This window comes from Hyla sarda, chromosome 4, assembly GCF_029499605.1.
Source record: "Hyla sarda isolate aHylSar1 chromosome 4, aHylSar1.hap1, whole genome shotgun sequence".
In the NCBI taxonomy this organism is placed as follows: Eukaryota; Metazoa; Chordata; class Amphibia; order Anura; family Hylidae; genus Hyla; species Hyla sarda.
Genome location: NC_079192.1, coordinates 176,154,738 through 176,176,200, shown reverse-complemented (window position 1 = coordinate 176,176,200; position 21,463 = coordinate 176,154,738). Strand labels below are relative to the sequence as shown.

General features: G+C 41.7%; 1 protein-coding gene across 1 annotated transcript in view; it reads right to left on the bottom strand.

Annotated features, from left to right (window-relative positions):
- TLN2 (talin 2) overlaps nt 1-21,463 on the bottom strand; it is a 258,674-nt gene that overhangs the window by 119,348 nt on the left and 117,863 nt on the right. Inside the window, exons 3-8 of the mRNA XM_056572820.1 lie at nt 15,751-15,909; nt 14,413-14,510; nt 7,746-7,875; nt 3,340-3,492; nt 3,010-3,152; nt 29-156 (exon numbers count right to left, since the gene is read on the bottom strand). Of these exons, the coding sequence (XP_056428795.1) occupies nt 29-156; nt 3,010-3,152; nt 3,340-3,492; nt 7,746-7,875; nt 14,413-14,510; nt 15,751-15,886 (788 nt within the window). The 5' untranslated portion in view covers nt 15,887-15,909. The remainder of the gene's footprint in view (nt 1-28; nt 157-3,009; nt 3,153-3,339; nt 3,493-7,745; nt 7,876-14,412; nt 14,511-15,750; nt 15,910-21,463) is intronic.

Here is a 21,463-nt window from a genome sequence, read left to right as displayed (position 1 = left end):
TGTACACTTCTACTATAGATTTACTTACTCTAGGAAGCCAGGTTTATGTTTAGCTTCCACATGAGGCCCAAACTGAATCTGGGTTTGTATTCCTCCAAACTCACAGGCCTTTTCAAATGATACTGGGTGAGAACCATTCAAGATGTCATCACGAGCCTAGAAAAGATAGAAGCTTTAATCTCTGCAAAGAGGACAATTTACAGTACATGCTAACAACAACTATAAAGATTATTTTTTTTAAACTGGTTTTATTGACCCTGAAATGCATATATCAATTACAGTACATCAGGAAGATTAACCCCTTAAGGACCAAGCACATTTTGACCTTAAGGACCAGGCTAATTTTATTTTTGCATTTTTGTTTTTTTCCTCCTCGTCTTCTGAAAATCATAACTCTTTTATATTTTCATCCACAGACCAGTATGAGGGCTTGTTTTTTGCCCGATATCACTCATTTTACCATAAAAGGTGTGGCGCAACCCAAAAAAATACTATTTGTGTGGGGAAATTAAAAAGATAACCGAAAATTTGCTAATTTTATTAGGTTTCGTTTTCACGCCGTAGAATTTATGATAAAAATTATATATGTTCCTTATTTTGTGGGTCAATACAATTAAAATGATAACCATGATTACATACTTTTTTTTTTATTATTGTTGCACTTAAAACAAAATTGCTAAATTTTTTACCAAATTAGTATGTTTAAAGTCCTATAACTTTTAATTTTTCCGTATAAGCGGTGGTAGGAAGGCAAATTTTTTGCGTCATGATCTGTACTTTTTATTGATATCACATTTGTGTGTATAAAACTTTAATCAAATTTTTTTATAGATTTTTTAACGACAATGGGCATAAATGTACGTCATGGTGACGTGGTACTTAACGCACCATGACGTACATTTACGTGCCGACATGATCGCGAGCACCGAGACGGCTGCTATCAGCAGCCAGGGACCCGCCGGTAATGGCAGACTTCAGCAATCGCGCGGATGTCCGCCATTAACCCCTCCGATGCCTTGATCAATACAGATCATGGCATCTGCGGCAGTGAGGCACTTTCAATGGACGATCAGATCGCCCGCAGCGCTGCCGCAGCAATCCGATCATCCAGCCTGGCGGCCGGAGGTCCCCTCACCTGGCTCCGGCCATCTCTCGGAGTCTTCTGCTCTGGTCTGAGATCGAGCAGACCAGAGCAGAAGATCACAGATAATACTGAGCAGTGCTGAGTCCTATGCATAGCACTGCACAGTATTAGCAATCAAAGGATTGCTATGAATAGTCCCCTATGGGGACATATAAAGTGTAAAAAAAAAAGTAAAAAAAAATTTGAAAAATCCCCTCCCCCAATAAAAAAGTAAAACGTCCGTTTTTCCCATTTTACCCCCAAAAAAGCGTAAAAAAAATAATGGAATACACATATTTGGTATCGCCACGTGCGTAAAAGTCTGAACTATTAAAATATATTGTTAATTATCCCGTACGGTGAACGGCGTAAAAGTAAAACATTTTTTTTTTTAAAGTCCAAAATTGCTGCTTTTTTTGTCACATTTTATTCCAAAAAAAATTCATAAAAAATTTATAAAAAGTAAAACCTAAGCAAAAATGATACTGATAAACACAACAGATCATGGCGCAAAAAATGAGCCCTCATATCGCCCCATATACAGAAAAATTAGAAAGTTATAGGTGGTCAAAATGGGGGCAATTTCAAACATACTAATTTTGTTAAAATGGTTTGAGATTTTTTTTAAGCGGTACAATTATAGAAAAGCATATAACATGGGTATCATTTTAATCGTATTGACCCACAGAAGAAAACATATCATTTTTACCGTAAAGTGTACAGCGTGAAAACAAAACCTTCCAAAATTTGCTAAATTGCGGTTTTCTTTTTAATTTTCCCACATAAATAATATTTATTTGGTTGCACCGTACATTTTATGGTAAAATAAGTGGTTTAATTACAAAGTACAATTGGTGACGCAAAAACAAGCCCTGATATGGGTCTATGGATGGAAATATAAGAGAGTTATGATTTTTAGAAGGAGAGGAGGAAAAAAATGAGAATGCAAAAATAAAATTGGTCTGGTCCTTAAGGCCAAAATGGGTCTGGTCCTTAAGGGGTTAATAAAATGTGACAAAAAAAAGCAGCAATTTTTGTTTTTTTTAGTTCGGACATTTACGCACACGGCGATACCAAACATGTGTATTAATGTTTTTTTTTTTACATTTTTTATTTTACACTTTTGACACTTTATGGGGGTAAAATGGGGAAAAAACGCATTTTACATTTTTATTTGGGGGAGGGGATTTTTCCAATTTTATTTTTTTTTTACGCTTTAATAGTCCCCATAGGGGACTATTTATAGCAACCCTTTGATTGCTAAATACTGTTCAGTGCTATGCATAGGGCATAGCCCTGATCAGTGTTATCGGTGATCTTCTGCTCTGGTCTGCGTGTGGAAGGCGGTGGAGGCAGGTGAGGGGACTGTGCGACATTCTTGATGATCGGATCGCCGCGGCAGCGCTACGGGCGATCCGATCACCCATATTTCTGACCACACTGCCACAGATGCCGTGCTCTGTATCGATCACAGCATCTGAGGAGTTAATGACAGATATCCGTGCGAACGCGGATGTCTGCCATTACCGGCGGGTTCCTGACTGCGATCAGCAGCCGGGACCAGCCTAGCATGATCCGAGCATCGCTCCGATGCTGGCGGTCACGTACAGGACGTAAATATACATCCAGAGGCGCTAAGTACCGCAGCATCAGGACGTAAATTTACGTCCTTGGTCGTTAAGGGGTTAAAAATGGAACAAGCACATATAAGAAAACTTCCTGTTACTCCAGACCGGAACATATTGGGAAGTCTGAGCATTAGAATAAAGTATGTTAGACAAGTGCACCCACATGACACCCACGACAGACTTTTTTACATAAATAAATGTTACATTTACAGAACACTCTTCCTCTGTATCCCCGCTCCTGTCTGTCTGTATGATTACCTGCACATAAAGCAAGTTGAGCTGTACAGGATCCCTGGAATCCACATTCTGATCTGAGTAGAAGAACTTTCTTCTGAGAAGTAAGGTTTCATTTTCATCGACTCCCTGCTCTCGAAATGTGCGGCTGTGATCGAGCCAATTCACTGAAATGTCATGTAGTGGAATCGATTAGTGGAAAAACATCAATGGAGCAATGCTGCAACTTACAGCAAAAACCTACAGCTGCTAAGTTACTATAATATCACATGTGTATTAGGGCACAGAGTGCAAATCTAGCTATAAAGAGGGACATATATCAAGAGTACTGATGCCGTCTTATTGGTCACTCACACTCATCCTCTGTGTGAAGCTTAGCTTTCAGTTTCTCCATTTTTTTCTCATCTCGGAGGAGAGTCCTGTCTTTTTTCAGTGTTCCAGTTGGCTCTTCTTTCTTCTCTTCGGCAGTTTCCCGGATAAGAGAGTACTCCTCATAGTTAGTAATACCTGTCACAGAGAAAGTATGCACAGCATGGTTATTAGGGCATGTGCACACTCAGCTTTTTGCTCATACATTCAGCCTTCAAAATCTTTTCTGAGCCCCCCTCCAATCAGAAGAACGAGTGGGGAGAAGTGCAAGATAGCGTGCTTCACTCCCTGGCTTGATCCATCTCCATCCTGGAGCTCTATACACTTATGGAAATGAAACAAAACATGACTGCTCTAACAAAGTCACCAGTGGTACTGGAAATGCTAAATATTTATATTTATTGTGTGTGAGGGGGTTATCCGTCAGAGAGGCCTTGTTCACATCTGTGTTGGAGGTTCTGTTAGTAGAGTAATTTGCCCAGATTTATCAATCTGTCCAAGGCATAAACTGTCTGACATGCCCTTAGCAACCAATCACAGATCAGCTTTAATTTTCTCTAATTGCTCTGGAAAAATCAAAGCATTGCTATGATTGCTTGCTATAGGCAAATTTTTTTGATCTGACAGAAATCATTAGGGTCCGTCAACTACAGTAGGTGTCCATGTAACTTATCTGACTGTTCCTATGAGGGGAAGATCACTTAACATACTAGAAAATATGTGACCAAAGCCTATTGCATTTTAACCCCTTAAGGACCCAGCCATTTTACACCTTAGGACCCGGCCATTTTTTGCACATCTGACCACTGTCACTTTAAACATTAATAACTCTGGAATGCTTTAAGTTATCATTCTGATTCCGAGATTGTTTTTTCGTGACATATTCTACTTTAACTTAGTGGTAAAAATTTTTGGTAACTTGCATCCTTTCTTGGTGAAAAATCCCAAAATTTGATGAAAAATTTGAAAATTTTGCATTTTTCTAACTTTGAAGCTCTCTGCTTGTAATAAAAATGGATATTCCAAATATTATTTTATTTTATTCACATATACAATATATCTACTTTATGTTTGCATCATAAAATTGATGAGTTTTTACTTTTGGAAGACACCAGAGGACTTCAAAGTTCAGCAGCAATTTTCCAATTTTTCACAAAATTTTCAAAATCACAATTTTTCAGGGACCAGTTCAGGTTTGAAGTGGATTTGAAGGGTCTTCATCTTAGAAATACCCCACAAATGACCCCATTATAAAAACTGCACCCCCCAAAATATTCAAAATGACATTCAGTCCGCGTTTTAACCCTTTAGGTGTTTCACAGGAATAGCAGCAAAGTGAAGGAGAAAATTCACAATTTCCATTTTTTACACTCGCATGTTCTTGTAGACCCAATTTTTGAATTTTTACAAGGGGTAAAAGGAGAAAATGTATACTTATATTTGTAGCCCAATTTCTCTCGACTAAGCACATACCTCATATGTCTATGTAAAGTGTTCGGCGGGCGCAGTAGAGGGCTCAGAAGGGAAGGAGCGACAAGGGGATTTTGGAGCGTACGTTTTTCTGAAATGGTTTTTGGGGGGCATGTCCCATATAGGAAGCCCCTATGGTGCCAGAACAGCAAAAAATACCCACATGGCATACCATTTTGGAAACTAGACCCCTTGAGGAACGTAACAAGGAATAAAGTGAGCCTTAATACCCCACAGGTCTTTCACGACTTTTGCATATGTAAAAAAAAATTTAAAAAATTTCAATAAAATGTGTGCTTCCCCCCAAATTTCACATTTTTGCAAGGGTTAATAGCAGAAAATAGCCCCCAAAATTTGTAACCCCATCTCTTCTGAGTATGGAGGTACCCCATAAGTTGACATGAAGTGCACTATGGGCGAACTACAATGCTCAGAAGAGAAGGAGTCATATTTGGCTTTTTGAGAGCAAATTTTGCTCGGGGGCATGTCGCATTTAGGAAGCCTAAATGGTGCCAGGACAGCAAAATAACCCCCACATGGCATACCATTTTGGAAACTAGACCCCTTGAGGAACGTAACAAGGGGTACAATGAGCATTTACCCCCCACTGGTGTCTGTCAGATCTTTGGAACAGTGGGCTGTACAAAATTTTTAATTTGCGCAGCCCAATGTTCCAAAGATCTGTCAGACACCAGTGGGGTGTAAATTCTCACTGCACCTCTCATTACATTCCGTGAGGGGTGTAGTTTCCGAAATGGGGTCACATATGTTTTTTTTTTTTTTTTTTGCGTTTGTCAAAACCGCTGTAACAATCAGCCACCCCTGTGCAAATCACCTCAAATGTACATGGTGCACTCTCCCTTCTGAGCCTTGTTGTGCGCCCCCAGAGCACTTTGCGCCCACATATGGGGTATCTCCGTAGTCGGGAGAAATTGCATTACAAATTTTGGGGGGCGTTTTTTTTTTTACACTAACATGCTGGTGTAGACCCCAATTTCACCTTTTCATAAGGGGTGAAAGGAGAAAAAGCCCCCCAAAATTTGTAAGGCAATTTCTCCCGAGTACGGCGATACCCCATATGTGGCCCTAAACTGTTGCCTTGAAATACGACAGGGCTCCGAAGTGAGAGCGCCATGTGCATTTGAGGCCTGAATTAGGGATTTGCATTGGGGTGGACTTTGGGAATCACTGGCGTAGAATACCCCTAACAGGGTGCCTCCAGCTGTTGCAAAACTCCCAGCATGCTTGGACAGTCAACGGCTGTCCAGCAATACTGGGAGTTGTTGTTTTGCAACAGCTGGAGGCTCCATTTTGAAAACAGTGGCGTACCAGACGTTTTTCATTTTTATTGGGGAGGGGGGCTGTGTAGGGGTATGTGTATATGTAGTGTTTTTTACTTTTTATTTTATTTTGTGTTAGTGTAGTGTAGTGTTTTTAGGGTACAGTCACACGGGCGGGGGGATTACAGCGATTTTCCCGCTGCGAGTTTGAGCTGCCGCGCAAAATTTGCTGCATCGCAAACTTGCAGCCTGATACTCACTGTAAGCCCCTGCCCATGTGAAAGTACCCTGTACATTCACAGGGGGGGGACCTCCAGCTGTTGCAAAACTACAACTCCCAGCATGCACAGTCTATCAGTGCATGCTGGTAGTTATAGTTTTGCAACAGCTGGAGGCACACGGGTTGGGAAACACTGAGTTAGGAAACAGACAATGTTTCCCAACCAGTGTGCCTCCTGTTGTTGCAAAACCACAACTCCCAAACATTCTCAGGCATGCTGGGAGTAGTAGTTCGGCAACATCTTTAGAGCCAGATGTTGCCGAACTACAACTCCCAGCATGCTTGGAGTTGTAGTTTGCAACATCTGGAGGACTACAGTTTGCAGACCACTAATACAGTGGTTCCCAATCTGTGCCCTTCCAGATGTTGCAAAACTACAACTCCCAGTATGCCAAAACTGTCCAGGCATGCTGGGAGTTGTAGTTCTGCAACATCTGAAGGGCCAGATGTTACAGCACTACAACTCCCAGCATGCCTGGACAGTAAGGGCATGCTGAGAATGTGTAGTTTTGCAACATCTGGAAGGGCACAGTGGTCTCCAAACTGTAGTCCTCCAGATGTTGCAAAACTGCAACTCCCAGCATGCCCAGACGCCAAGGGCTGTCTGGGCATGCTGGGAGTTGTAGTATATAGGGTCCCAATACAGCACTGCATGTCGCTTTACGGCGACGTGCATTGCTGTAAAGGGCCCGACCGCGGCTGAAGATCTACTCACCTGTCGCCGCCGCCGCCATCTTCCCCGCCGGGATCCGGGTCTTCAGGGACGAGGTAAGTACCGGGGCCGGTCCCCAGCACTCCCCCGTCCCCCGCCGTGTCCTCCGGTCTTCCTCCCGTCCTCTCCGGACTTTCAGGGGCCGGGCAGGACGGGAGGAAGTAACCGCCCCCCCTCCTGCGATTGGTCGGTTAACTAACCGACAGATCGCAGGGGATCGGAGGTGGTGGCCGGCTTGCCACCTCGCTCCTAGGCTCCAGCATGGTCCTGGCTGTCTGTGACAGCCGGGATCATGCGAAATTACCGGGCGGTCGGGTCCCAGAGACCCGATCAGCCCGGTGTCGCCGCAGATCGCAAGGGCGATTTCCCTTGCGATTTGCGGCGATCGCCGACATGGGGGGCCTACATGGCCCCCCTCGGCATTTGCCCTGGATGCCTGCTGAAGGATTTCAGCAGGCATCCGGTTCCGATCTCTGCCCGGCGAGCGGCAGAGACCGGAAAACGCCATGACGTATGCATACGTCATGGGTCCTTAAGACCCAGGGTGTGATGGCGTATGCATACGTCATGGGTCCTGAACAGGTTAATGCTGCTTTTGCTTGAAAATTCTTATTTGTGTTTTATGTAGAACAAGAAATAACTGTCTCACCTATTCTGCTGCAGATGGTCACCAGAAGTTCTCCTACAGTCTTTGAGTCATCCACCATAATCATTTTTGCAGCTCCATCCAACATTCGAATTTTCTGGGGTCGCTGTTTCTTTTTATACTCCAAGACATCCTAAGGAAAGGATGATAAACTAGATTAGACACCTATGCTAAGAGATTGAGACAGTGGCTAAAATCTCTCAAATAGACAAGCCTTTGCCATATTGAAATAAAAAGAACCCAAAAAACTGTCTGCATACTAAGAAGAACTGATCTTGTTAATTCTGGTACAGTGTGACGTAACGGGCCTAGACTACTTTGTGTTTGCTTTAGTTACATCATACAGTCGCTCACACTTTCTATTTTCGCACACAGCAATACCAAATTTGTTTATTTAAGATGATGAATGAACCCCTTAACATTAGTTTTTTTTTGCACTTTTGTTTTTTCCTACTCGCTTTCGACCCATAGGAGGACTTGCATTTTGCGTCACCAATTCTACTTTGTAAGGACATCTCTAATTGTACCACAAAATCTACGAAGAAACAAAGAAAAAAAAATTATTTGTAAAAAAAAGAAAAAGAAAATTACATTTTAAAACTTTTGAGGGCTTCTGTTTCTACGCACTTTTTGGTAAAAATTACACATTATCTTTATTGTGCAGGTCAATACTATTAAAATGATATCCAATTTATAGGTTATGAATATACAGGTTGTTTTATTTTACTACTTTTAAAATATATAGGTTTTGTTTTATTTTACTACTAAAATTAGTATGCTTACAATTCTCCTCTTCTGACCCCTATAACTTTTTTTTTATTTTCCCATATACAGGAATGCATAAGGGCTACTTTTTGCACCATGATCTGTAGTTTTTATTGTTACCATTTAGGCTTTAAAGGAACTTTTTAATCACTTTTGATGAATTTTTCTATGTTACATGAATTGATTTAAAAAAAATATCATAATTTCTGGACTTTTTTTTTTTTTTTTTTACTTTTTTGAAAAATGTTACGTTTATGGCATTGATTGTCTGGTTTAACCCCTTAAGGGTCGGGCCAATTATGGCCTTAAAGAGGCCATACATTTTTTTTTTTTAAATCAACTGGTGCCAGAAAGGTAAACAGATTTGTAAATCACTTCTGTTAAAAAATGTTTGTCCTTCCAGTACTAATTAGCAGCTGTATGCTACATAGGAAATTCTTTTCTTTTTGAATTTCTTTTTTGTCTTGTCCACAGTGCTCTCTGCTGACACCTGATGCCCACATCAGGAACTGTCCAGAGGAGGAGAAAATCCCCATAGCAAACCTTTGCTGCTCTGGACAGTTCCTGACACGGACAGAGGTGTCAGCAGAGAGCACTGTATGCAAGACAAAAAAGAAATTCAAAAAGAATACAATTTCCTTTGTAGCATACAGCTGCTAATAAGTACTGGAAGGATTAAGATTTTTAAATAGAAGTTATTCACAAATCTGTTTAACTTTCTGGCACCAGTTCATTTAAAAAAAAAAGTTTTCCACCAGAGTACCCCTTTAAAGGACCAAGGCTCATTTTTAAAATCTGACCTGTCCCACTTTATGTTGTAATAACTTCGGGGCACATTAAGATGCCTGATCGCGGGAGTCCCGCCACTGGGGACGCCCTCGATCATGCACGCGGCACCCCGTTTGTAATCAGTCCCCGTGTGACGTCACGCTCTGCCCCTCAATGCAAGCCTACGGGAGGGGGCGTGATAGCCACCGATCATCAACCGCGGCGCCGTGATTGTGAAAAGATGTACAGTCATGGCCGTAAATCTTGGCACCCCTGAAATATTTCTAGAAAATGAAGAATTTCTCACAGAAAAGGACTGCAGTAACATGTTTTGCTATACACATGTTTATTCCCTTTGTGTGTATTGGAACTAAACCAAAAAAGGGAGGGAAAAAAGCAAACTGGACATAATGTCACACCAAACACCATAAATGGGCTGGCAAAATGGACCTGTATATGTGTGCATATATTTATATATATGTTCTTGTTTATTTTTGTTTACATTTTTTTTATTTAAAAATGGGAAAAGGGGGGTGATTCAAATGTTTATTAGGGAAAAGGCCCATTTTTATTTGCAATTTTTGATTCTCCATAGGGGACCACAACATGCAATTTTGCAATTGCACATAATGGACATAATGGTTTTGCCATGGCACCGCACTGATCAGTGTTATTGGTGCTCTAGTAGTGTAGGCTGCCATGGCTTCCTGCAGCAATCGGACGAGATGGGGGCAAGCAGAGAACCTCCGCCCGTCCTCTCAGTTGATCTGGAACCCATAATTTTGTTGTGGTTGTAGCAATCAGCTCTCTGAGCTAGCCAAAAGTGTTTTATACTGTATTAAGTTGTTGCAATCAAGCAATTTGCAATGAGCCAGGACCCACTATGCATATAGATCCTGCACTCTCTTTATGTTCATGAAATAAAAGTACATCATGGTGGGCTAGGTACAAGGGAACCATGATGTTCATATACATCATGGATCTTCTAGTGGGTTAATACTTGTTCGTTTGCCTAAATTTAACAGAGCTAAAAAACAGTTCTCTCTGACTACAGCTTAGCTACAATGTCTACAGTTAGTCTGAGGTTGTCTGCAACACACCTCCAACAGCTCTGCATCCACAGGTGGGTTTTTACAATAAATAAGAATTATCACAGAGTTCCAAGAAGATCTGTACAATGTTAACAGACTTTCAAAGCAGAAAAAATATAAATAAAGGGATTCTCCGGTGCTTACACATCTTTTCCCCTATCCAAAGGATAGGGGATAAGATAACTGATCACGGGAGTCCCACCGCTGGGGACCCCCGTGATCTTGCACGTGGCACCCAGTTTGTAATCAGTCCCCGGAGCGTGTTCGCTCCGGGTCTGATTACTGGCGACCACTGGGCCGGCGGCGTGTGACGTCACGCCCCCGCCCCCGTGTGACGTCACGCTCCGCCCCTCAATGCAAGCCTATGGGAGGGGGCGTGACAGCTATCATGCCCCCTCCCCTGGCTTGCATTGAGGGGCGGAGCGTGACGTCACACGGGGCGGAGGCGTGACGTCACACGCCGCCAGCCCAGTGGTCGCCGGTAATCAGACCCGGAGCGAACACTGACTCCCGCGATCAGGCATCTTATCCCCTATCCTTTGGATAGGGGATAAGATGTCTAAGCACCGGAGAACCCGTTTAATATAAAAGTTTGGACTACTAAACCATCAGTGAGAAAAAGATAGCAGATAATTGCCACACATGTAAGGGTAATGAGCCATAGTAAAAGTGAAGGGTAACATTGTTCCAATAAGTAACTTAATAAAATACCCCAAAAAGAGAAAACCATAAAAACAAGTAACCAAGATAGCAAAATACTGTGTAATTCCAAGAATCTGAGCAGAAAGATATTAGGAAACTCTCCAGATTTATAAAAAATTAATAAATAAACAATAAGCTGCACATTGTGTGCCATTTATTTGGGAATTTAGTCTCTACCCTGCCAAAAAATTGTAAACACCCTTAATATGATGGTACAGTAAAATACTCTAAACTATCTAATATTGTGGAATTTATCAAGCTGGATTAGGAATTTTAGGAATTTCAGGGAACTGGAATTTGTATCGCCCAACGCACGACATGCAGTTCCAGGCGCCAGGCAGGTGATTTCTTCAGGCATTTAGCCCTGCTTCGGGCAGGCAAGGCTAAATGCCGTAAGACTTCACACACTTCGGTAAACACTGCTACATGGGACCCGGTGCACATATGACGGGGCAACCAGTTTTGCCCCGTCACTAAACTGCTACTTACATCTGCCTGCAGGGACTTCTTAACGGAGGTGCGCGCAGTGAGTGACGTCATCGCAAGCGCTGCGCAAGGACGCCAACGTCCTGCGCAGCCCAAGCGATGACGCCACTTATAGTGTGCACTTACGCTAAGAAGTAACCGCAGGCAGATTTAAGTAGCGCTGCCCAGGTGGGGAATCTGTGCTACGGCTACCTTAAGTGAGGAAACAATGCTGTGCTACCTAATGTGGGGAATATGTGCTGCGCTACCTAATGTGGGGAATCTGTGCTAAGGCTACCTAATGTGGGGAACCTGTGCTAAGGCTACCTAATGTGGGGAACCTGTGCTAAGGCTACCTAATGTGCCGAACCTGTGCTAAGGCTAACCTAATGTGGGGAACCTGTGCTAAGGCTAACCTAATGTGGGGAACCTGTGCTAAGGCTAACCTAATGTGGGGAACCTGTGCTAAGGCTAACCTAATGTGGGGAACCTGTGCTAAGGCTAACCTAATGTGGGGAACCTGTGCCAAGGCTACCTAATGTGGGGAACCTGTGCTAAGGCTACATAACGTGGGAAATCTGTGCTAAGGCTACCTAATGTGGGTAAACTATGCTACCTAATGTGGGGAAACTGCTGCCTACCTAATGCTCCCCCCCCCCCCCCCCCCCAGCAGTAGCACCCCCATCACCTGTCAGCTCATGCTATTAACACAGGGGGTTAGGGGGAATGAGGGGTGTTTCTGGTGGATGATTGGGGTGCTACTGCTGGATGGGGATGTTGCTGGTGTATGATGAGGGGCGCATTATGGGGGCATTATATGTGAGGGGCACAGTCCCCCAGTCATTGAAGATTTGACATCATACTCCCCCAGTCATTGCAGATTTGACATCATACTCCCCCAGTCATTGCAGATTTGACATCATACTCCCCCAATCATTGCAGATTTGACAGCTAAACTGAATGTGTTCATATTAGAAATAGGGGTATACAATAAGCACAAAGCAGAAGAAAATTATGAGCCCACTTGGGGCTCAAGGATTAACCCCTTAAGGACCGAGGGTTATTCCATTTTTGCATTTTCGTTTTTTTCCTCCTTGCCTTTAAAAAATCATAACTCTTTCAATTTTGCACCTAAAAATCCATATGATGGCTTATTTTTTGCGCCACCAATTCTACTTTGTAATTATGTCATTTTGTCCAAAAATCTACGGCGAAACGGAAAAAATCATTGTGAGACAAAATTGAAAAAAAAAAACGCTGTTTTGTAATTTTGGGGGCTTCCGTTTCTACGTAGTACATTTCTCGGTAAAAATGACACCTTATCTTTATTCTGTAGGTCCATATGGTTAAAATGATACCCTACTTATATAGGTTTGATTTTGTCGTACTTCTGGAAAAAATCATAACTACATGCAGGAAAATTAATACATTTAAAATGGTCATCTTCTGACCCCTATAATTTTTTTTTTTTCTGTATGAGGGCTCATTTTTTGCGCCGTGATCTGAAGTTTTTAGCGGTACCACTTTTGCACTGAATGGACTTATTTTTGCATTGATAGGTACTCATTTTTTCATGATATAAAAAGTGACCAAAAAGCACTATTTAAAAATTTTTTTGCGCGTGCGCCATTGACCGTGCGGTTTAATTAACGATATATTTTTATAATTCGGACATTTCCGCACGCGGCGATACTATATATGTTTATTTTTATTTACACAGTGGGAAAAGGGGGTGATTCAAACTTTTCATAGGGAAGGGGTTAAATGACCTTTATTCACTTTTTGTTTTGCAGTGCTATAGCTCCCATAGGGACCTATAACACTGCACACACTGATCTCTCATGCTGATCACTGGTTTCTCATAGGAAACCAGTGATCGATGATTCTGCAACTTGACTGCTCATGCCTGGATCTCAGGCACTGAGCAGTCATTCGGCGATCCAACAGCGAGGAGGCAGGTAGGGATCCTCTAGCTGTCCTGTAAGCTGTTCGGGATGCCGCAATTTCACCGCGGCTATCCCGAACAGCTCCCTGAGCTAACCGGCATGCTTTAACTTTCACTTTAGACGCAGCGTTCAACTTTGAACGCCGAGTCTAAAGGGTTAATAGCGCGGCACCGCGATCAATGCCGCGCGTTATTAGCCACGGGTCCCGGCCGTGGCCCCGCCTTATAGATCGGAAGCGGACTCATGAGGTACCGGTACGTCATGGGTCCTTAATATCCCTGTTCTCCTTTAATAACGCATTCTTGGTTGCCATTTAAAAGTCTTTCTTCTTCTTGACAGTTTACACAATGGCAGAAGTCATGGGATCCAAAATTCTAAACTAAATTCTTATAAACTGAAAGAAATTTGATAATTCTCTTCATTATGATAGTATTTGATACCTAGCCTCATATTTTCCATGGTGCTATGTCATTACCCAGTCCCATCACTTGCTGCAACTATTTTGTGATGCTCAGGGTTGATATCAGCATGTTGGCACTGCTTTCTCTTGTCTTTTCAGGGAAACAGGAAGGGATGGGTGGGCTAGGGCTTGTTTCTTGTAGAGTGTTTTGTTATTATAAAGCTTTAAAACCGTTAATAAACTAATACAAATAGGGGGTGGTCTCTACACGGTCAGACCATCTTATCAAAGCTGACAGTGTCAGATTGTGAAGGGACGTGCCTCCTATTGGTAACACACAGTTGGCTTTTTAGTAAACAAACTGCTGCACCAGCAAAACTCTGCAGGCTGAAAAAAAAAAGGTGTAAATTTCTGGAATATTTTTACTTCACTAATTTGACCTTCGTGTGTCCTGGTATCAAACTTCACATGCACTGTTACATGCACATAACAGCAACACATTGGCGTATTCTCAGTGGATGTTTAGGCCATACCCCATTCCTCAGCATGTAGTAATCCAGGGTTCTGCCAGCCTCCAGCCAGATTCCTTTCCTTGGATCTTCATCAGATAAGAAGAGTCCAAAGTCGAATGCTGTGGGCAAAGGGAAGAGGTCAAGTCATGCAGCGACTCTGGGGTATGTGAGCAGTAGTTGGACACAGCACAACAAAGCACTGTTTTCTTGAACAAGAACCTCCATTGTGCAAAACATACACTATCAACAATGGAAGCATATGAGAAAAGCCATACATATACTGAAAGATGTACATTAATATAGTAGATTTACTCATACTGCATATTTTACCATGCTGAGAACTTAAAGGGTAGCTCCCACCATCCTATTTTTTTTTCTGTCCCTGCCTATTGCCAAACTATCCCTAACACCCTCCCTGCTTTTAATTTTTATTTTTACTATATTAAAAATAACTTTTTTTCTGCCTGGCAGTGTGCTCGCTACTAGGCAGACTTCCCCAGCTGGCACCACGTCACTGATGCCTGCTGGGGGGGACTTCCGCCCTTAGTTAATCTACACAGGGTGCCTCCAGCTGTTTCACCACTAGAACTCCCAGCTTGCCCTGACATCTATTGGCTGTCAGGGCATGCTGGGAGTTGTAGTATTTAAACAGCTGGAGGCACCCTGTGTAGATAAACTATTGGTTAGTTACAAGCGGCGCTATGGCGCTAGCCCGTTCCCTCCGTCAAATCCCCCCCATACCCCGTTCCCTCCATCACAACCCCCCCCCCCCCCCGCATACCCCGTTCCCTCCATCACAAACCCCCCTCCCGCATACCCCGTTCCCTCATTACACTTACAGTTACTGCAGAGTGCGGCAGCGGGCGTGCATGGACAGCGGCGGCGATGTGCGGAAGGAGTGGCCTCCCAGCCAGTGGCCGGGGAGCCAATGCGCTCGCTCCCGCCTGTCTGATTGACAGGCAGGGAGCGAGTGCAGCCTAACTGAAAAAGGACTGATTGCCAGGCCAAAATCAGTCCTTTTTCAGGCGTGACGTCACGCCAGGCTGCAGCCGGCCACTAGGAGGGTGACCCCTAGTGGCCGGTTTTTAAATGTAAATTAAACCATTTTAATGAAAAAAAATAATAATAAAAGTATATTAGAGATATGTTGTAGTACATAAGTACTACAACATATCAAAAAATAAAGTTGGTGACAGTGCCCATTTAAAAACTAGTGCCAAAAAATGTTTTTTACAGCTAGGGTAAAACTTCTTCATGTGCAGGGCACAATAAACTACTTAGTGGTATGCAGGATTGGTATGTATGTTACTTACAGGACAGGTTTCTATATAAAAGCTATGAAAAAATAGGTATAAATACCTTGGCCTGTCTGAGCCTCTGGGACCCTCTCTCGGATGATCCGGCAGGCATCATAGACAGCAGTGGAAGGCTCAAATTGCATGGTCTTGACAACATTGCACTGCCGTACACAGATCTTCAGCGACAGGGCAACCATGGTGACTGATAACTGGACAAAACCTGCACAATAAAAACAATGAAAATAGTTATTATGGTACACAAAAAAGGTGTACACAGGGGTATTTAACATTTTAATGTATTTTACATTTTTTTTTAATGTCATAATGGGATAAGTAACCATATCGTATTGACAATAAGTATATAAGTAAAACTGTACATACAATACTGCATTCATAGAATACCTAAAAGCATATTAAAGACAACCTAAAAATGCAGTCTAATCTGCAGGTGTCATTTTCTAGAACAGGAGGAGCGAAGTTGAATGATACATAATTTTGTGGGAAGTTCCAGGACAACTTGTCATTTATTCATGGGAATGTCTGCTAAGCAGGCTTGTTGGTGGTGCTTCTCAATAACTGACAGCACTATGCACACAGAAAGCTGTCTACCAATGTGTAGGACCGCCCACTTGACTACTTAGCCCAGAATGAACAGAGGTTTACATGAATAAATGAAAAGTTATCCTGGAAATGTCCCCACAAAACTATACATCAATCTGCTCAGTTCCTCCTGGTCTATGACACGTCATGCAAATGGGACCTCATTTTCAACATGACAGGTTAAGAAAAAAAATTACATTTTGGGAAGAACAGCAAAAATGCAGAGTGGGGTAGTTTTTATAAATTAAAAATCATTTTAAGGCAGGAATTCCACTGAAGATTTTCATGCAAAAACGCCCATTTTGCCGCACTGCCTTTTTTCTGCCACGTCCAGATGTTAGCTGCAAGTCCGTTGCGATCCTTCTGTATAATGTATAGATGCAGGCAGACACTCTTCTATGGTCCCCTGCACTGCCGTATATATATACACCTATTAATATTTCCCGCAGAGAGATGTGATTGGCCAGATTGGCCAGATGGTTTCCATCCCTACTGCATCTTTTTTTTTTTTTTTTTTTTTTTTTGTACCCAACAAATTTTGAAGAAAAAAAAAAATAAAAATCCCAAAGGGGCCAAAAAAGGCAAATTCCACACAAAGGTAAAAATGCCAGAAAAAAACACACCAAAATGCAGGGAAAAACCGTGGCATTTTTTCTGGCATTTTTAAGCCTAAAAAATACAGTGCATAAACCTCAGTGGAATCCTAGCCTAATGCTGGATGTTGGTCCAACCATTTGCCTGAGAAGAGGAAAATAAAAACTATTTACTAGTCCGCCAAACTCTGAAAACTGACAAACATTTTCTACGACAGGATAAGACATTAATGGGGTACTCCGGTGGAAAACTTAATTTTTTTTTTTTTAATCAACTGGTGCCAGAAAGTTAAACAGATTTGTAAATTATTTCTATTAAAAAATCTTAATCCTTCCAGTACTTATCAGCTGCTATATTCTTTTTGAATCTCCTTTCTGTCTGACCACAGTGCTCTCCGCTGACACCAGTCCATTTTAGAAACTGTCTAGAGTAGGAGCAAATCCCCATAGCAAACCTCTCCGTACTGAACAGTTACTAAAATGGACAGAGGTGTCAACAGAGAGCACAGTGATCAGACCGAAATGAAATTCAAAAATAAAAACTTCCTGATGAGCATTTAGCAGCTGATAAGTACTGGAAGAATTAAGATTTTTAATACAAGTAATTTACAAATCTGCATAACTTTCTGCCACCAGTTGATTTAAAAATAAATTTATCGAGTACCCCTTTAAGGGTTTCACGATAAATCCCCATCGACCTTTTTTTCCCTCACTGGTCCTCACAATATAAAGCTTTAAAAAAAAAATAATTGTGGAATATACCAAAAAACTGATAAGATTGAGAAAAGATGTTCTAGACAAAAGCATGAAAGCCCTTAGTCATGGTACCACCAGTAAAGACAGTGATGTTCTAAAAATCTTGCGCGCTGGGCAGCATTGGGCCTTTTTACAATCCTACATAATGTAGCATTTAGCAGATGCAATAAATGTGGTATGTCCAACCTAAAGAGTTAATCTCTGCTCTGTGATCAGCAGTAATACTGTACTCAATCTAACACTATCTTTCTCAGGCCTCCACTAACAGTAGAACTGATCATGCTTCAGAGATAGGGACAGAACAGAGAAACTATGAAGAAGGTGGGAGGAGAAAGAAGAAGATCCAGCAAGGAAGTGCAGAGAGATAAACCTGGAGAATATAAGAATAGCAAGGCCAGGAGCCAGAAAGGGAAAGAACACCAAAGATGCAGTGATAAAGGACATACAGATTATAAAAGGGAACGCTAGCAGAACTACCATTAAAGGAGAACAGATAAATGCAGAGATTGTGTGTAGGAAAGAACAAGATTACTTTTCAAACTGGGCTGCAGAGTGAACACAGTCATAGCTTGAGTGAATCCGTAGTATCTGAAGTACAGTAACAAGCAGCATCATCTGTCTGTGACCTTATGGGGAGAGCTGTGAAAGTTTAACATTACAATGTGCCCTCTTCTCTCGGAAAGAGTCCATGAATAAATTATGCACAAGCACATGCAGCACAAATCACCATTAAGGGGGCACGCTACATTGATGTCCCCAAATTCTCCAGCCTCTTTCTTAGTGTGTAAGGACCCATTTGTGAACAAGAAAATGTATTACTTTTCATCTATTGTGCACTCAACGCCTAAAAGTAATACTACACCAACCACTAGTTCTAGCAGTACTCAGACACTTAAAGGGGTATTCCAGGCCAAAACTTTTTTTTTTATACATCAACTGGCTCCGGAAAGTTAAACAGATTTGTAAATGACTTCTATTAAAAAATCTTAATCCTTCCAATAGTTATTAGCTTCTGAAGTTGAGTTGTTGTTTTCTGTCTAACTGTTCTCTGATGACTCACGTCCCGGGAGCTGTGCAGTTCCTACGGGGATATTCTCCAATCATGCACAGCTCCCGGGACGTGACATCTTCATTGAGCAGTTAGACAGAAAACTTCAGAAGCTAATAACTATTGGAAGGATTAAGGTTTTTTAATAGAAGTCATTTACAAATCTGTTTAACTTTCCGGAGCCAGTTGATATATATATATATATATATATATATATATATATATATATAAAGGTTTTGCCTGGAATACCCCTTTAAAAAATATTACCAAGCTGCGAGAATAGGACAGCTTACCCAATTTCACATACTCCACTCTAGGCCCCAATGGGTCTCCATCGAACAGTTAGCTGCACCTACCGTACCTCGATCCCTCTTACATTGGCTCCCAGCTAAAGACCCTCAATCCTCACTCCTATTTTATCACAATCGCTACAATTGTGGGATAGTCTACATAATAGATTCCCCTTACAATCAGCCCACAACCCGGTAGCACCAATTCTACATAATCCTAAATTTCCTCCTGGCATGGTCTCGCTGGCTTTCTCATGGTGGACAAATAAGGGATTATTTCGCATAGGTGACTTTATTGATAGACTGGGTATTAAACCAATAGCATACTTCCGCGCCTTCTATAAGCTACCCGACTCAGAATTATTCCGCTACAGTCAAATTTCTCACTTTTTGTCGGGTCTTAAGAAAACAGGGACGGACATTACTTCCCGCAACTCTTCTGAATCAATGTGTTAGAGCTTTTGACAGTAGGGGCACTATCTCTTCTATCTATAACACCCTATTATCAACCCCCACCAAATTACCATATATGATTGCCTGGGAGAACGACCTGGGGAAGGAAATTGACCTGAAAGATTGGACCCTTAGCGCCTCTATTACCTCCAAACTCTCCATTAATATATCCATGCAGGAAGCGGGCTGGAAGGTGCTACTTCAATGGTACTTGGTCCCTACTAGAATAGCTAAAATGTACCCCACAGCCTCTCCATTGTGCTTCCGTAATTGCCAGCAGCAGGGAACTGTGTTCCACATTTGATGGACTTGCCCACAAGTAAAACGCTTTTGGATACGGGTCTACTAGTTTATCCTGTCGGTCACAGGTGTGAACCTTGTGAAATCCCCGGAGCAAGCTCTATTAAATGCCCCAATCCCGAATGTCTCAAAGGGACTTCGCAAACTTATTTCCTACATCTTTCTAGCCGCCAAGATAGCTATAGCGACTAATTGGAAATCAGGTTCTGTGCAATTCCAGCTGATATGCCCCAAGCTAAACTGGATAATGGCTAATGACAAACTGACGAGCCTCCTAAATGATTCCCAACAGTCTTTTGAAGCTACCTGGCAACCTTGGGTGGACTATCTGGGTAACCCTTCGTGAAGTTTCTGCCTTTGCACTTTTCCTCTCTTTCTCTCCCTGCTCTTTCTCCTTCCGGACCTATCGCTCCCTCCCTTGTTTCACTATACGTGTTGTCTTAACCTGTGTGTCTGTCTTTGTATTGGTCACAACCCGGTGTTACCGGGCTAATCGGTCTTGACATACATTGAATGATTTAGATAGTCGGGTCTCCTTCAAATAGCTTATCTTGTGACTATTGTTCAATCGGAGGAACCTTTATAAGTATGCCTATTCGGAAGCCACAACTTGGCGATCCGAGTTTATCGGACTTATGTTTACTGTATTGATAACTTACATATGGGAGTTTACATTCCTTTTCTGTTGGCATAAAGTGCCTTGACTATGTTACATGTATTGTATACTTTATTCTTTACTGAAAACCTTAATAAAAACATTGAAACAGAAAACAATTGGTGAGTGTAAGGTAGAAGCACCAAGTTCACACTGAGGAATGGGAGAGGAATCCTCGCGTAAAAATTCAGCCGCGGAATGTTTTTCTTTTTTTTTTGTGCGAAATTTGCGCTAAAATCACAGGGAATATAGGAGGAAACTTTTTTTTTTCTGGACTGCAACCACCAATTGGAATGTCCCTTTTTTTTATAAAAAAAAAAAAAATTTAGTGAGAAATTTCCGCACAAATTTTGTGCAAATTTAGTCGGAACATATTTCAAGCTAAACATTTTTACCATAGACTACAATGGACTTCTGCTCATGTATTCCGCAAGAATAATGAACATGTTCTTTCTTCTAGTAGAACGGAATTCCGTGGCAAAATTTACACAGTGTGAACAGTGCAGAGTAAAATACATTGAAGTCAATGGCAAAGCAGATGTTAATTATTTCTAAGCGGAGAATTCAAGAGGAATTACTCTAGTGAATTACTCAGTGTGAACGCACCCCTACACAATGCTTGAGAAACCATAAAGAACATAGCAAAATAAAAAAGGTTCCTTCTATGCCAGAGTTTTATGAGGGTTTTAGCAGGTTTAATAATGAAACCCCCATGAAATGGGCTTCTTATACTTAAATAAATAGTAAATAAAAAAATAATATAAAAAATAAAATAAAAAAAAAGATATACTGCATCAGATGTCACTTAAGGTATTGTCCCCTAAAAGCATTATAAAACCATATAGGGGACATTTATCAAGGGATTTAGAGCATTTACAAAAGTCGCACAAAAAGTCGCATGTGCACCTAAGCAAATTTTTGTGCGACTTTTGGCTGTAAGCAAAAAGCTACAAAAGAGCTTACCAAAGTAAATTTAATTTTTCACTTTGAAATGGTCAGGGATTTATTAAGTGCAAAAGTCACACAAGAAGTCGAAACCTCAAAAATTCTGTAAATGTAAGCCGGCCCGGACCTGGCTT